Raw genomic sequence first — 16,724 nt, 5'->3', positions numbered from 1 at the left:
CCCCCCCCACTTTCCAATCTGGATTGAATAGGACTAAAAGTTCTGCAGTCTACCAATCCAAGCGAAGAATGATTCTATTCTGGAAATTTAACGCCGTCTGTTGAAAATTAGAATGAAAAACACCAGTTATTTAGTTCTTTATTCTCCTAATACCAGCAGTTGTTGATTCTGATTGCGTAATATCACGTAGGGAAGAATTACCACGCACGTATTGCGCAATAACGTTTGTGATATTTTGCAGAGATAATTAATTTTGATGTTCAGTTCGAGATTTGTTTATGAACACTTAAAAGAGTTTTACTGTGCTTGCTAAGCAGAATATTTTTTAGTTCCGTTGGTTTATTTTTATATGATGCACATATTGAAATGTCAAAAGCATTTATTTAGCGGAAAAATCTAAAGAGCGGCTACAGTCTACCCCACCCCCTCCGCTCCTTCAAGTTACGCTCGACTGTCCAAATATTCGCCAATTCCAAGTATGCGGGTTAGTTAAGCTTTTACTGTTAAAGATCGCTGCATGAAGCAAATTTCTGTCTTCTGATTTCAGAAATGTTCCTCTTTTTTACTTAAATTACTTTGCTTGCAATATCTGTTAAGAGAAAACTGATATACAATGTAAATGTAGAAAATGTTCAGAATTTAGATTTAAATTATTTAAATATCAATATTGGTGGAAAAATAAATTGTATGTATTATTATGTTCTAAGTGAATACAATAAATATGCCTTATTATTATTTATTTTCTCTATTTTGAACTGAAATTTCATCATTAAATTTGGAATATAGTTTAGTTCTTCATAGTTTTTTCCCTCTCATTGTAAACAAGTTCTGTAAATTGAACTATTATTTAAAATTAAAAACAAAAACAAAAACAAAAAAAAAGTAATTATTTTCCATGGTTGAGGTAATGCTTCTTCTCTCTTAATAAGTACTTCATTTCTCATATTTTAAATTACAAGTGTAATTTTTAAGGTTATGCAGTTGTGTATGATGTAATTAGACAGGTGCTTATTTTTTTAACTAAAATGTGGCTATGAACCCTGTCAAAGGCTGGTGGAAATAAAATGGAAGTGGATGATTGTAGAAGTTATCCTTCCTTCCTGTGTACTACATGTACAAACTTCCCTTTCAAGATGCTTCACATATATAGCCCAATTATATTAATTAATTACATGTACACTTTTCCTCGGGATTTTCACTCCCTAAGTACTGCCATCATTGTATGGGCCATTCACTTATACGTACTCTATCTTAAAATGAATAATTGCATAGTTAATTTTGTTTTTCAAATATTGAATTAGCTGTCTATGAAATAATGTATTAAATTTAAAAACATTTTATAGAGAATCAAAATCGTAAAAACAACCTTGTATTTAGCGTAAGTATTTTATAGAGAATTTTTTGCTATTGCACAAGATATTAGACTAAATTACAATTAAACAAAGGAGGTGTTCTATAAAAAAATGTTAGATTGATCTTCAAAAGACTTTAAAAAAATGATCTTGTAATAAAAATACATAATGATTCCTTTCTGCTGAAAGTGTATAGTTTGTGTTTATACTATATTTATACACACATATGTAGATTAAAAGCAGCAAATACATAACAATAAGTGTCACATAATACCATAAATATGTAATTCCATTATCTTAGGAAAATGAAACTTGTTTTATGAATGCGGATTCTTAAGTCTTTATGATCCGTTTAATAATGAATAATAAATAATTTAAAAAAATTTTTTTTAATTCCATGCAGTAAGAAAAGTGAAAATGGTAAATTTAAAGATGAGTTAGAAACTAAATATTATGTGCGATAGGTAAATTTGAATTCTGCATTTATTATTATTATGTCTGTGATTAATATGGTGATTTTATTTATACCTTTAACTAGGTTGAATTTCCAGAAGCAAGAATATATGAAGAAACACTAAATATATTATTGTATGAAAACAGAAATGGTCCTGACATGGATCTTATGCAGGCAACTAGCACACGTGGTGCTGTCGCCATGGGAACAACTTATACAAGTGATGATGAAGATGAAAGACGCACTCCTGGTTCTTCTTCTAGAGAAAGTAGAGACAGTTGCCATTTAAATCGAATACGCAACACCAAACAGACAAGTTAATGATAACTGGAAAACATTTTTTGCTTATACCTCTTAATACATTGGTTCCATTTTTTTAGTCATTTCTGTTATGATATTTGAAATTAATCTGTATATTTTATTTTCTTATTGTAAATTGGCTGATTTTTGTTATAATATGAAGCTTTTCATTAAAAGTCACTAAAAGTAATAATATGCTCTTAATAGTTCAGTCGCAGAAGTTTTAAAGGAGTTCCGTTAAGAAAAATTATGATATTGTTTTATTGTAAAATTTTTAACTACAAGGTATTTAGGTATTTAAAAAAGTTTCAGTGCATGGAGTACATTGGTGAAATATATGTAATTGTTTCATAATATAAAACTCACATATTTATGTTTGTGACATCTGAAAACATATGTTAGGAAAACAAACTTCTTTTATGGTAAATACTATCCTTGTTCTCTGTAATGATTTCTCATTATAGTGACATTTCCATTACAATGATCAGTATTTAAAAAGTCCTTTATTTATGAAAGTATATACTATATTTTTGTCATAACAAGACCTTTAACCCCTTCGAGCCGGGTAGCGAAAATGCGCGCTTATCGCTGAGGCCGGCAGTGTCTTACGCGAGCGTCTCTTCAGGGCCGGGGGCTTTTTTGCTACTAAGCCTAAATCCGTGAAATTTCCGAAGTATCAACGCATTGTTTAATAATGCTCTATAGAGTATTTAAACGGCTTATGCTTTATAAATATTTATATATATATACTTTAATTACCTTATTTCTTGTTTAAATGCATATTTTACACATTTTATTTTAATTACTCACCATTTTATGAATTTTAACATTATACATCTGAAAACTAAATATATTACTTAAAATTCTCTTTTCGTATGAAAAATTTGAAAACAGGGATCTACACACAGTCCTACGTTACATTCCTTGCACTCGTAATAACTCATTTGCCGTTTTGGAGGATTTTTCCGGGAATGTGAACAAACGAAGCATCGTCGTCTCATTTTCTTATCAGTCTCTTCTGAACAAAGTTTTGGAAAATGTCTTTCAGTTAATCTTTCAGAATCAATATCTGAAACATTTTGCATCACTTCTGCTATTTCATGCTCTGTTAAACATTTTCGACACTTCGACATTGCAACGGTAAAAACAGAAAGAATTCACATCTAACAAGATCTAATTATTTTCTAAAAACTGAACTGCAAACCGAAATACCCAGCGCTTTAGAGCAAATAAAACTTCTCTACTTACAGTAAACAACTACCACGTGCGAATAAAGTGCAATTTAAGGAGACGTCATAAATCACGCCATTCGGAAACATTTATTTCCCCGTTTGTTTATATAATCAAAAACACGTGTATGTGAGTCATGCTTCTCTCATTTCGAGTAGAAGGTCTAATTTACATGTATCTGAAACCATATGGACATACAGTGCCATCTTGTGGCAGAAATTATAGTTTGAAAAACGTTCCAAAGTACTGGCACAAATACGTGACAGTCGGTAGAGAACGGAACAATCCTCTGGCACGCCTGTGTGTCGGCCGGTAGGTAAGTGTGTTCGTTGCTGGCACGTATACGTGACAGTCGGCGCGAAGGGGTTAACCTTCTTTTTCCTGCAAGAGGCAGAAGATCACTATAATAGACATCAACTGCATTTAAAAAATTCTTAAATATATTCTTTTTTTAGCAATAATATTTCTTCAATTGCAAACTTATTTTGCATTACAAAGCTATAAAAAGTTTAGATGCCCTTTTGTGTTTACAAATACCTCAACTATAAATCACAAAGCAAATTTTTTTTTTTTAATATTTTTCATCAGTGTACTTATAGACTAGAAATTTTTAGTGAATAGCTGTCTAAATTGCAATTAAAGCAAAGCAGTGTGACATCCATAATATAAAAGTTCTCTCAGTTGTGTAATACAGTACAAAATCCGAGATCCTCGAGACTTCTGGATTTTGGAATTTTTCTGGATATTAGATTATCAGTTTAAATCTATTAAGATGGCATGTAGAAATAATAAAATTAAAAATATGAAATCGTGATTTATGATCTAAAGGGTATCAAAATTTAAGGAAAAAAAGCTTAATATTTATTTGTTTAACTGTATTAAACATTTTTTTTTTTTAGTTGTTTAAGTTGCTTCATTTTTTGTGGTAATACTTTCTCTTTAATTCTATAGACAGACATAATTTCTTCTTCAGTAACAAAATTTCATTGTTGAAGTCCTGTAATTGGTGTGTCTAGAATTTTAATTGACTTGTCAATGGAAATTTTTTCGCTTTCAGCAACCTCTCTGTCACTTTCTTCACTATTGGTAGTGCTGTTTTCTGGATCTAGAATCATACTGCAGATTTCGCCATCCATTAATTAATTGATGATTGACGAGCATTGTTATCACAATAAAAAACTTCTTTTATATCATCTTCATTTATTACTGCTTCTCAACATTTCTTTACAAAATCATTTAATTAATCCGTTAATTAGAAAATTTCACCTTTGGTTTGCAATATCCGAAAACCTTCAGATTCGTGGCTATCATCATAAAGTTTAACTAGACTGGCGACTAAAGACTAGTTGTTCCGCTAAATTTTATTTTGCTTCTATCACGCGCTGAGACAATTAAGCCTAAATTGTATTAGCTTAGCTATTTATTATAATGTACTTAACCCTTTGAGAACGGGCGTTCCATATACACATTCCCTAGGAACGTCTCTTACAACTAGGTGTCCCATCCACGCATCACTAGAGATTGCATTTAGAGGACGGGTGATGCATATACGCAATATAAGCTAAAATATTTTTCTGAACGTAGTGATAAGAGCAAAATGTGATAAATAATGATTCGCCAGGTTGGCGTCGGGGATATAAAATATTAGCAGGTGTAAAATGAACAATGTATCTATGTAGAATGTTTTGGTTTGAGATACATGCCAATCAGATATGCAGCTAAGGAGCCAAATTATTGAATATTCAAATTTATGCTAAAATGATTGTTTCTTCCATAACGAGGTATTTTATTTAGTGGTGTAAAGTGAAATTAAGAATCGGAACTCTCCACATGTGGGGGGGAATCAAATGTGCATGTGTAAAGCGCACACATAAATAAATAAATTTAAAAAAAAATTTGGTGGGGACTTTGAGGTCTGAACTTTAGGTCATTCCGGATATTGGGCGTCTGGATCTTGGACTTTGTACTGTAATATGACTGCTGAATTAAGTATAAACAATTCATGTGGAAATTATCTCCATTATGTGCAGTACATCTAATCTATATTATAACCAAAACAGAAGTGAAACATGCCAAAGTGAAACAAAATTAGGAAAGCAACAACCTTGTATTTGGCATAGATTTAGTCAAGAACCCAATCAATTTCGAGGGAAAACCTGTACAGGAGCTAAGAAATATGCAAGACTGGGGATAGTCCCCAGTAAAGTAAGTAAAATGGTGTTCCTTTTAATGTTTTTAAATGTTAGTTTAAAATATATTTGAAAGTATTAATGCCGAAAATGGTAAGTCACTTTAGTGTTTGACAGCATTCCACTATTAGTTACAAAAGATTCTCCTAAACACAAACCATATAACATGTGAGCTTCATGTAGGCAAGAATGACATGGGGAGAGTTGCTTTGTGGCTTTTGCTCAGTGTCCTACAGCTCTGCTCTTGCTTTCACTCAAGTTTTATTCTGATTTTTATTTTGTAGTACAGTCAAAAGTCGTTAATTCGGACACCCGTAATCGGGAATGATCTATAATCTGGACCTGAAAGCTAAAAACTTTCTGCGCATGCGCCGCGTTGACACATGCGCATAGGCGTTTACGCGTGCGCGTAAGACCTTTACGACTGCGCAAATGCGTGTGCGCAAGCGCAGAATACGTTTTCGTGTGCACGTTTAATGTATAACGGACAGTATAAGCTAAAATTATCCAATTATCTATTTCAGTTAATGTTGATAATTGCGTTGTTCCTTAATCTTCGAATTGGATGCGGCTTATTATTTTTTGCAGACTGTAAGAGCAGTTTTATAAAAGTAAACTTGAACTTTCGATTATGTCAAATAGAATTTCCGATGCTGCAGCTCCCAAAGGATCTACAAAACGAAAGTATGTTTCGATGTCCATCAAACAAAAAGTGGAATTGCTGCAAAAAATGGATAAAGACATAAAGAAGGTGACAGAGAGGTTAGTGAAAACGAAAAAATTTCGATTGACACGTTAGTTGGTATTCTCGGGACAGCAATTACGGGACTTGAACAGCGGAACTTTGTAACTGAACAAGAAATTATGTCTGTTTATAGAATTAAAGAGAAAGTATTATCACATAAAACGAAGCCACTTAAACAACTTACATTGAAAGAAATGTTTAATAAAGTAAAAAAAATAAATATTAAGCTTTTTTTTTTTTTTTGTAAATTTTGATACCCTTTAGATCATAATTGTTCTTTATTTCATAAATTACGGTTTCATATTTTTAATTTTAGAATCTCTGCATGCCATCTTACGAGATTTAAACTGATGATCTATAATCCAGAAAAATCGATAATCCGGAATCGCCGAAGTCCCAACGAGTCCGGATTAATGACTTTTGACTGTATAATTATTAAATAAGATACCATGCAACCAAAGAAAGATAATGATAAAAGCAAAATGGAAAGAAAAATTACTAGAATCATGATAGTGGTGAAAAAATGAATTATAGACAAGTACAAAAATGATGTCTGTGCATCTGATGTTATTGCTCAGTTCGGTACAGCAAAATAAAAGATCTGCGCTATTCTAAAAATAACTTAATAAACAGCAACAAAGAAGCTGATGTTGCAAGAGAAGTTATGAATGATTAAAAGATACTAAACAGAGATAACAAGCAATTAAAGAAGGCAAAGATTTTGCTGCTCATTTGATAAATGAGCAAATGTTAGCTGGTAACAGTATTTGTGAGAAAGCAAAGTGATTGCATGATGACTTACCCTGATATGGTTGCTGATATTGATGTTTTCAAAATTAGAAGATGATCATTTAAGAATTTTAAGGAAAAGTAACATTGTGAAGTACGCTTTTTCAAAATTGCTCCACATTTTAAATAAACACATTTATTATATACATTATTTTAATGTATATTTTGCTAGTACAGTTACATAGCAAATATGCATCATAAAGCTCATCGCACTACATTCTCAAAACCCTCGCCAGCTCTGGCTCTAATCAAAACTTTTCTCACATAGTTGAGGGGTCCTACAATGGCCTCAACATCTTCCCCACAGACTCAACATCTAGGAGATTTCAACATCTTCCCCACAGACGATCGTTCAGAACATCAAACTATCTCTTACATGAAATTATTACTTAACATTATTATTAGTAAACATATAATTTCTAGATTAAATAGTTCATGAATACAAATGAGTAATACTAAGCCTAAAATAACATATAGATGTAAACAATGAATTACATAAAATTAATAACATAATTAATAGGACATAAACTATCTCTTACATGAAATTATTACTTAACATTAGTAAACATATAATTTCTAGATTAAATAGTTCATGAATATAAATGAGTAATACTAAGCCTAAAATAACATGTAGATGTAATCAATGAATTATATAAAATTAATTACATAACTAATTAATAATTTTTTCTTTCCAAATGGCAGGCACTTGCCTCTAATGGCATTGACCACTATTAAAGCCACAAGTGGTTCCATTTTATTGAAAGCACCTAATGGGTGGCCACCGTTACCTGCTATGAAGGGACAGACAATTTTACATCCATGCCTTCTCTGGGATTCGAACTTGGGCCCTTTGGTATCGCAGTCAGGCTTAACCACTAGACTGTCTGGGCGGCTAACATTAAAACTTCAAGAATTCAAATGAATATTCATGAATATCAAGTTAAAAGTTCAAAATTTTTCACGATTTTTTCTTAATGATTACTAGGTCATTTATTTTAATATTTGCTGAAGCACGATGCCATTTTGTGCAAACTTGAAGTTGACTCGAATAGTTCTTAGACCATTTGCTGAACTAGTTTCCAATGATTGCGAAGTGTTAGTGTCTCATCGCACACACTTGGTTCCAGAATAACCTTTAACGATGTTCTTACCAAAAAATGACCCGTTGCAATCACGGAAAAATCATCTGGATCACTTGAAATCGTTATTAATAGTCTTGAGTTCAAACATGCCTCAACTTGTGCTATACATAAGTAGCAAATTCTTCAAAAGTTAGAACTTGAGAACCAATTGCTGTTCTCATATGATATATCATAGCCTTTACTGCAGCTTCCCACAGTAAGTGTGGTGCAGAAGGCGAATTGAAATTCCACTTAATTTCTTCCTCTATTAAATATCTAGCTACCTTTTGGTCAGAACGATATGATTTCAGTTGTCTATTGCCACCTATAAAATTACATAACAATCATTATACATTTTCTTCCACGTTTAGCAATGAATTGTTTTAGAGCTGCTATGAAGGAATCTGTTGTCATGTCTCCAACTTGTTCTAAATGCACTGCCTTGAAACTAAAACATACTAAAACACAAATGTAGATCTTCACTGCCCGAACACTGCACCCTTTCTTCAGTTTAACTTGGAAGGGACCTGAAAAATCCACACCATATTTAAAAAAAGTTCTTGTTGGATTCACTCTGGATGCTTGAAGATCTCCCATTGCTTGATATGACAACTCACTTCTGTATCGACAGCATGTTACACATTTGCAAATGATCTTGTGAACAGCTGCTCGTACATTAACCACTTCCCTTACAAATTTTTTTGAAAAAAATTGCAAAAAATCATCACATTTTTTATTTTATTATTAAATACAACAAAATGAAACATCAAAATATGTAGGTTTTAAGTTGAATTTTTAATTTTTTGAAGGCGTAAAAGCATTTATTTTTAATATCAGTTTACTATCCCAAGTTATCTCGGGCAAACGAAAAAAAGTTAAATATTAATCTTTGTATGATAGTTTTTGAAACAAGGGACAACACACAGAGTGATACCTGACGTTCTACACTGGTATCTGGTCTCTTTTCTTACTAACTTACCGCTGGAATCTCTTTCACGGGAGCACAGAGTACACCGTCTCATTGGATTTAATTTTTTTAAATTTTTATTTCCAACCTTTTCATAATCACTATCTGAAAAATCATTGCTTTCGCTATCTTCCATCATCGCCATTATTTTTTTCCAATGCATGCACCCTTCTTTATACATTACTAATCCACAAGCCAACGTATACTATACAATAGGGAAACAAGTGACCAGTCCCTCCAAAAGAACCGCGCAACCAACAAAATTTGGCAAACTGCCAATCAAAGCTGAATATTTCCTTTCATTTCCTCCAGACCGAGTAAAACCGTGATAAAAGAAATTGTACTAACAAATTCTGCTTCGCCCGAGTTTTCTTGGGATAATAATTAACTGCAATATATATGAACTCGGGATAATCAGCCAAGCGGTTAATAATCCAGTATCTCTGCTTGATTTTTGAATGGAGCATTTGTGCTCCTGTGTGAAAATATTTATAGTGTTAATATCTTATTATTAGTTCTGTAATATAGTGTGATTTAGGCTGAATGACTGGATATTTTACATTCTGTGAGATTACATTTTTTAGTCGTCTTTGCACTTTTAAAATGCCCTGATCATCTAAGAATGGATGCAACATATTGAGTTTAGTGCAAGGATTCACTAGTTTTTTTTTTTTTTTTTTTTTTTTCTTTTCTTTTTCAACTGATCAATATCTTCACTAAATTCTTGCATTTGCACAGACTTGATTATCCAAGAATGTGCTAGGGCTAGTTCTCTAGCCTGGGGAAAATTTGATTTTGTCCTTGTCATTGATGACCGTTTCAAACTGGCAATAAATCTGAGACACCAAACTATAACTCGTAAAAGTTTTGTCCAAGAAGAGTATTTATGAAACAGTTCATCAATCACATAATTCTTATTCACAACAGTATGCACAACACACCCGTTTCTCTCAGTTTCTATTACTTCTGATGGTATATCCTTCAGTGAATGCTTGGGGGAAAAAAAATATCTTTTCTTTTTAGCCAATATGGACCACACCACCAAGAATCACCTTTAAACAAAATCAAGCTGGCACATCTCTACTAACTAAATCAGCTGGATTGTCCTTTCCACTGCAACAATTCCAACACATAAGATCTGATTTTTCTTGAACATCAACCACTCTATTACCAACAAATTGTTTCCATTGTTTCGCATAACCCTTTATCCAAAACAAGACAATTAAAAAATTGGTCGAATACACAAACTTATGAATAAGATCCTTAAAAACCTGTCCCAGATACTTCCCTATTCTAGCTCCTATGACTGCTACCATTAGTTCCAATCGTGGCAACATCAATTTCTTCAAAGCAGGTACTCTGCTTTTCTATGTGACAAACGACACGGAAATGTCACCGTTATCATTTACGAATCACAATATGCTACAGCACCATAAGGTATAGGAGATGCATTGCAAAATGCATGTATTTCCATTTTTTAATTTAAGTTTTCACAATACATAAATAAATTTCTCGGAACTGAAATATCATTCACATATTTAACTTTTGAACACCAGTTAGTTCACTTGATTTTAAGGTCATCTCAACCAATACCACATTCCCAAATTTCGTGTAGACCTAACTGTTCACTTAATCCTAACTACAAATGGAGCTGCAAAACCAATTGGATCAAAAATCATTGCAAGACATAATGCTTTGTGTTCTTTAAACTCTCCATTAATCCTGCTATATCTAAAGGAAATTAATTTTATTTACTGCATACCACTTCAAGTCTAAAACCTTCAACTGATAATCAGAAAATCTGCATCCACAGTTACCTCAGTTTCTCAGAATTAGTTAATTTTCACAAAATAATAATTACATCCTTTAAAATCAACACAGCTTCAGAAGATAGCTTAAATACGTCTTCAACACTATTTGTCCCAAAATATAAGTCATCTACATACAGTGAAGAGTTCAACATTTTAACACATTTGGGTTACTGCTTTAAGTGCTTTTTTATTGTTGCACTTACAATAAATGGTGGTGACTTACAACCAAATGGCAAACGTGTCATACGCATTATTTTGTAGTCTTTATTTGTATTTTCTGATAACCATAAGAACTTTAAATATTTCCTATTCTCTTCAGAAATTCCAATCATCAAAAATGCTTTCTCTTATTAGCACAAAATGCAATTTTGAATTTCTTAAAATTCAAAATAACATCCAGTATCTTGGGATTCAAATTCGGCCCTAGTCTCTATATAATCATTCAAAGAAAGATTTAGTTTCACTTTCAAACTACAATTGAAAACTACGTGAACTTAAGTAGTATCCTTATCGGTTGTCAGAACTGCTCTATGTGACATGAAATATTCCTTCACATCCCTAGAACATTTTTCAATAATTCCTTTACTCTGCTGATCTTTAATTATGTCTTTATATTCATTTGCCAGCCATTAATTATTTCAAAATTGTTTTTTAAGTCCTGAAGTATTTTTTTAGCAAGACAAAAGTTATTTTTTAAATCTATTGGCTTTATTCCTGATAACAAACAAGTTTCATATCTTCCATCTACAAACCTCAAATTATCTTCAAATTGTTTAATCAAATTCTCATCTGCTATTGATAACTTATTAGAATCTGTAATTCCTAAAGATTCTAAATTCCATAACATACAAAAATTTGTTGATACTATATTTCCCCAAATTTTATCCTCAAAATTATTTTGTATTCCCTGCAGTGTAAGGTTTTTTTTATTTTGGTTATTTTTTCTACTTTTGACATCCCAAAAATAATCTACTCCTATTAAAATTGGAATAACTTCATCTGAATCCATGCACGACTCAGCTAAATTTAAACCCTTTTGCTTAAAAATATTTTGAACATTTATGTTGGGGAATGCAGTGGTTCGGCAGTAATCATTTTAGTAACTAATGCTTCTGTCTCAATATATTGCTTAGGATCGTTCCTATTCCTCAATGTAAATTTTATTTATAGCTTTTGTTGACCCTAAAACATAAACCGTCAATCTTTCCTTTCAAATGGTTTTAAGTCTAAGGGCATCTGCTGAAGATTTTGTAATCCAAGATCTCTCACTGCCGTTATCCATTAACACCTGCCATAGTTTAAAGTTTCCCTTCAAACAAGCCAGGATGGTACAAGTTTGCAGTAAAGCACTGCCATTTGACTCCCGATGAGACGAGCTGCATTGAGTCACCACGTTTGAATTCCCTTTCCCTCCTTCGACTTCAGCTGATTTATTACTATTTTCGCATAGCAAGGAGTGGTGAGCTAAGCTGTTGAAATTCTTGCATGGGTCGAGTTTAGTATACAGAATTGCATCTAAATGGAATTTTGAGAAACAGTGAAAACATCAATTATCTCTTTTTAATCTATTTTTGCTTTCCGCTACACTTTTAAATTTGCAAAATTCATGTTCTTTGCTATTACAAAATATGCAGTTTCTTTAAACATTTGTAGTATAACTAGCAGTTGACATATTTCTTTTAGTATTAAGCTTTTTATTTTCAAATTTCCTGGAATTACTTTTATATTCAATACCAAAATTATGACAATTTTCAGTTTTGCTACTAAGTAAATATGTCCTTTCCCTAGACTGCACCTCTTTGTCTAGAATAAATAAATCCTTAAAATGTCAATTACTATCTGGGTATTTTCTATTGAATTCTGAAACAAGTTCTTTTTAACAAAATGGGAATCAATAAAGTGCTCAAAGATTTTGTTTCAACTCCTGATGACTCTAAACTTCTAATTTGAGTATCGGCTTTGTCAATCTAGCTAAATCATTTATACTTCTAGTACAGTCAAAAGTCGTTAATCCGGACTCGTCGGGACTTCGGCGATTCCGGATTATCGATTTTTCCGGATTATAGATCATCAGTTTAAATCTGGTAAGATGGCATGCAGAAATTACAAAATTAAAAATATGAAACCGTAATTTATGAAATAAAGAATAATTATGATCTAAAGGGTATCAAAATTTACAAAAAGAAAAAGCTTAATATTTATTTGTTTACTTTATTAAACATTTCCTTCAATGTAAGTTGCTTGGTTTCATGTGATAATACTTTCTCTTTAATTCTATTAAACAGACATAATTTCTTGTTTAGTTACAGAGTTCAGCTGTTCAAGTCCTATAATTGCTGTGTTGAGAATACCGACTAATTTGTCAATCGAAATGTTTTCGTTTTCAATAACCTCTGGGTCACTTTCTTCACTATCGGAAGCGAATTATAATGACGAGGAACTTGATTTAAATCATATCAAAGACGGAGTATATCGAGATGAAATACTACACTTAGTACGGAATTATAAACCAAATAAAATAAAAACATCTGAAGATAAGGATAGTGCTGACAGATCAACTTCCAATCCGCAGCGTGAAATTGATAAACAGATTTCGGATTTCAAAACATACTTTCGCTTTGTAGATACAAATTACATATTAGTAAATATATATCGGAAATTCTATTTGACATAATCTTTCTAATCTATCATAATCTAATAATGACGTTTCTGCCCCCTCCTCTGCCGCAGAGCAGCGTGAAATTGATAAACAGATTTCGGATTTCAAAACATACTTTCGCTTTGTAGTAAATATATATCGGAAATTCTATTTGACATAATCGAAAGTTCAAGCTTACTTTTATAAAATTGCTCTAACAGTCTGCAAAAAATAATAAGCCGGATCCATTTCGAAGATTAAGGAACAACGCAATCTGCAACATTAACTGAATTAGATAACTTTAGCTTAGCGTATAACTCCGTTACACATTAAACGCGCATGCGCACATATTCGCAGCTGTAAGGGTCTTATGCGCTCTCGTAAACGCCTGTGCGCATCGACGCATGCGCAGAAAGTTTGTAGCTTTGAGGTCCGGATTATAGATCATTCCGGATTATGGGTGTCCGAATTAACGACCTTTGACTGTAATAGGAATTTTAAGTAACTCATTCAAATGGGTTTGTATAAAAGTATTCTTGTTACCAAATTTACTTTTTGATATATCCAAAGCAGCATCATAATTTTCTTCTGTCAATGCAAAACTACTTATAGAATTAAATGTGGTACCTCCTAAATATGACCTTTAATAATAAAATTTATTAATTCAGAAGTCAAACAACAAAAATCAGTGTTAATTTGCAAAATTTTCATAGGACTAGTTTCGATGGTTTTGCCGAACCACCATCCTCAGCTGCAAAACCGCAAATGAACAAGATAGGGAATAATGATTAGATAGAAAGCCTGGACAAGAATAAGCAAGTGGCGCCATCTGTTGGTGAAACCAGAACTAAAACATAATTTCATTAAAGTCCAAAGGCATGGATTGGAATTAGGATCGTTAACAAGAACAGAAAGATCTTTTTGAATGTGAAATGCCTCTAGAAAATCCAGTTCTCCAATGGAAGATGTTTTTTGAATAATTTTGGCAGCAGAAAAATTTTCGGACTAACAAAGTTGAGCAACAGAAGACTTCTGTGTTTCCTTTTTTCTAACATATGCCTCATGTTCCTTGACGCGAAATTTTAAGGCTCTCTTAGTTTGGCCAATGTAAATTAAACCACATTGGCAAGGAATCCTATAAATACCCCAAGAATTCATATCCGGAATGGAGTCCTTGAGTATGGAACTCAGAATTTTATTGATGGAAGAATAAACAACCCGAAAGGTAAATTTCTGCAAAATATGGGCAACTTTATAGCTAATTGATGGAAAAAAGGGAATGACAACAGAATTTTTATAATTTCCTAAAACAAGAGTGTGCCTTTTAGTGTGTTGAGATGAGAATTTTTTAACTGCTTGATTAATAATGTTGGGTGAAAAGCCCCTGTCAATAGCTATTGATTTTAAATAATTCAATTCTTCATCAAGGGCTAGTTTGGAGGAGCAAACTTGAAGAGCACGGAAAACATAGGAATAAAATGAAGCTTACTTTTGTTTAGTCGGATGACATGATTTAAAGTGTGGTGGAAGGCAAACCGATGAAGGTTTACGGTAAACCGTAGTACTGAAGTTGGATGTGTTACGTGTGACCAGAATGTCGAGAAACGGAAGAGAATTGCAAGTCTCAAGTTCAAAAGTGAACCCGAATAGCAGGATCAATAGAATTCATTGTTGAAAGAACTTTATTTAAATCATCTTTATTACCTTCAAAACAGGGTAAAAGTATCGTCTACGTATCGGAATCATGCTGGGAAGTTTAAAGTTTCAAACAGTTTTGATTCATAATAATGCATGTAGATATCAGTCAGGATGGGACTGAAGGGGCTTCCCATGGCTAATCCCTCAGTTTGCTTGTAATATTTATTTTGGAAAACAAAATGTGTTTGTTTCAAACAGAGTTGAGTGAGAGAAATTAGCTCATCAATTTCGATGCAAGAGAAATGAAATTCGCGAAGTCTGGTTTCTAGACATCTTAATGCACCCTCCACTGGAACATTGGTGAATAATGATTTTACATCAAAAGAAACCATGCGTAAATTTCTAGGAGAAATGTTTTTAACCTTTTTTACAAACTCTATTGAATTTCTTATGGTGTAACCCACATAGCACAAAAACATCCTTGGGATATCCCAAGGATGTTGCTCGCGGGATATGCGCACATCCTCAGGACATCCCGGAATATCCCGCGAACCTCCTAAACACCTCCTCCCGAGTGCTTAATGTCACATCCCGGGATATCCTCAGGACATCCTAACCAAGTCCCATCGACAGCATATGGGATGTTATTAGTATTTAAAGTCCTACTTACTACATCCTCAGGACATCCCGTAATATCCCAATTTCCTCCTGAGCGCTTAATGTCACATCCCAGTATATCCTTAGGACATCCTATCTACGTCCCACCGACAGCGTATGGGATGTCATCAGGATTTGAAACACTAGTTACAATATCCCTTTAACCTCTTAAATACATACTCTCAACTTCTTAGTGTCACATCCCAGTATATATACAGAGGAAAATTCCAGTGAAAGTATGAGAAGGTGTGATGATCTAAAACCTACTTTTTTTTACATAGATAGTCTCAAATCGTTCTCCTATGGTTACTATGGAAAAATCAGAAATGTTGAAAATATTTATACAACTTATTTTGTTTTTAAATCTGAATTTGTGAATATATTAAAACCGAACAAGGAAATTAAAATGAATTATTAATACAAAATATTAAAACTGAAAATTTTGCTTTTATTTTTAAGATATTAAAAATCTTTTGATCATTTTTAAACATCCAATAGCCCCCAAATTGAGTTATTCATAATTAAATTATTTTACAAAATCAGTTTCTAATTTCAGTTAATTTGTATTAAAAATTGAATAATAAAATTACCCATTTAATAATCTTTACATAAATGAATCATCTTTCTTTAAAACATATAAGGAATTTATAGTGTTTTGATGACACTGTTGGGAAATTGTTAAAAGGAATAAATTGTATTTTTAAAACTAAATCAATTCCTAGCCTCAGAATAAATAAATATGTTTTCATCACATGAGAATGCTGCAGGCTTTTTTATATATTTAATATTTAGTTGTAAAAATTTGACATTATGTTAACAATTCTTTATATCAT

At 32.4% G+C, this 16,724-nt stretch overlaps 1 protein-coding gene across 2 annotated transcripts in view; it reads left to right on the top strand.

Annotated features, from left to right (window-relative positions):
• The window catches only part of LOC118204740 (BTB/POZ domain-containing adapter for CUL3-mediated RhoA degradation protein 3), a 72,890-nt gene extending 70,591 nt beyond the window's left edge, over positions 1–2,299 (top strand). For both annotated transcript variants that reach the window (XM_085817291.1, XM_085817292.1), the window contains exon 6: positions 1,891–2,299. In XM_085817291.1, the coding sequence (XP_085673417.1) occupies positions 1,891–2,127 (237 nt within the window). In that variant the 3' untranslated portion in view covers positions 2,128–2,299. The remainder of the gene's footprint in view (positions 1–1,890) is intronic.
• Positions 2,300–16,724: the final 14,425 nt, after the last annotated feature.

The sequence above is a fragment of the Stegodyphus dumicola genome, chromosome 5 (genome assembly GCF_044657685.1).
Source record: "Stegodyphus dumicola isolate Sdum_Otavi_A_Nest chromosome 5, ASM4465768v1".
Classification (NCBI taxonomy): domain Eukaryota; kingdom Metazoa; phylum Arthropoda; class Arachnida; order Araneae; family Eresidae; genus Stegodyphus; species Stegodyphus dumicola.
Note: the sequence above shows the minus strand (reverse complement) of the source record. Positions and strands in the feature narration are given on the sequence as shown.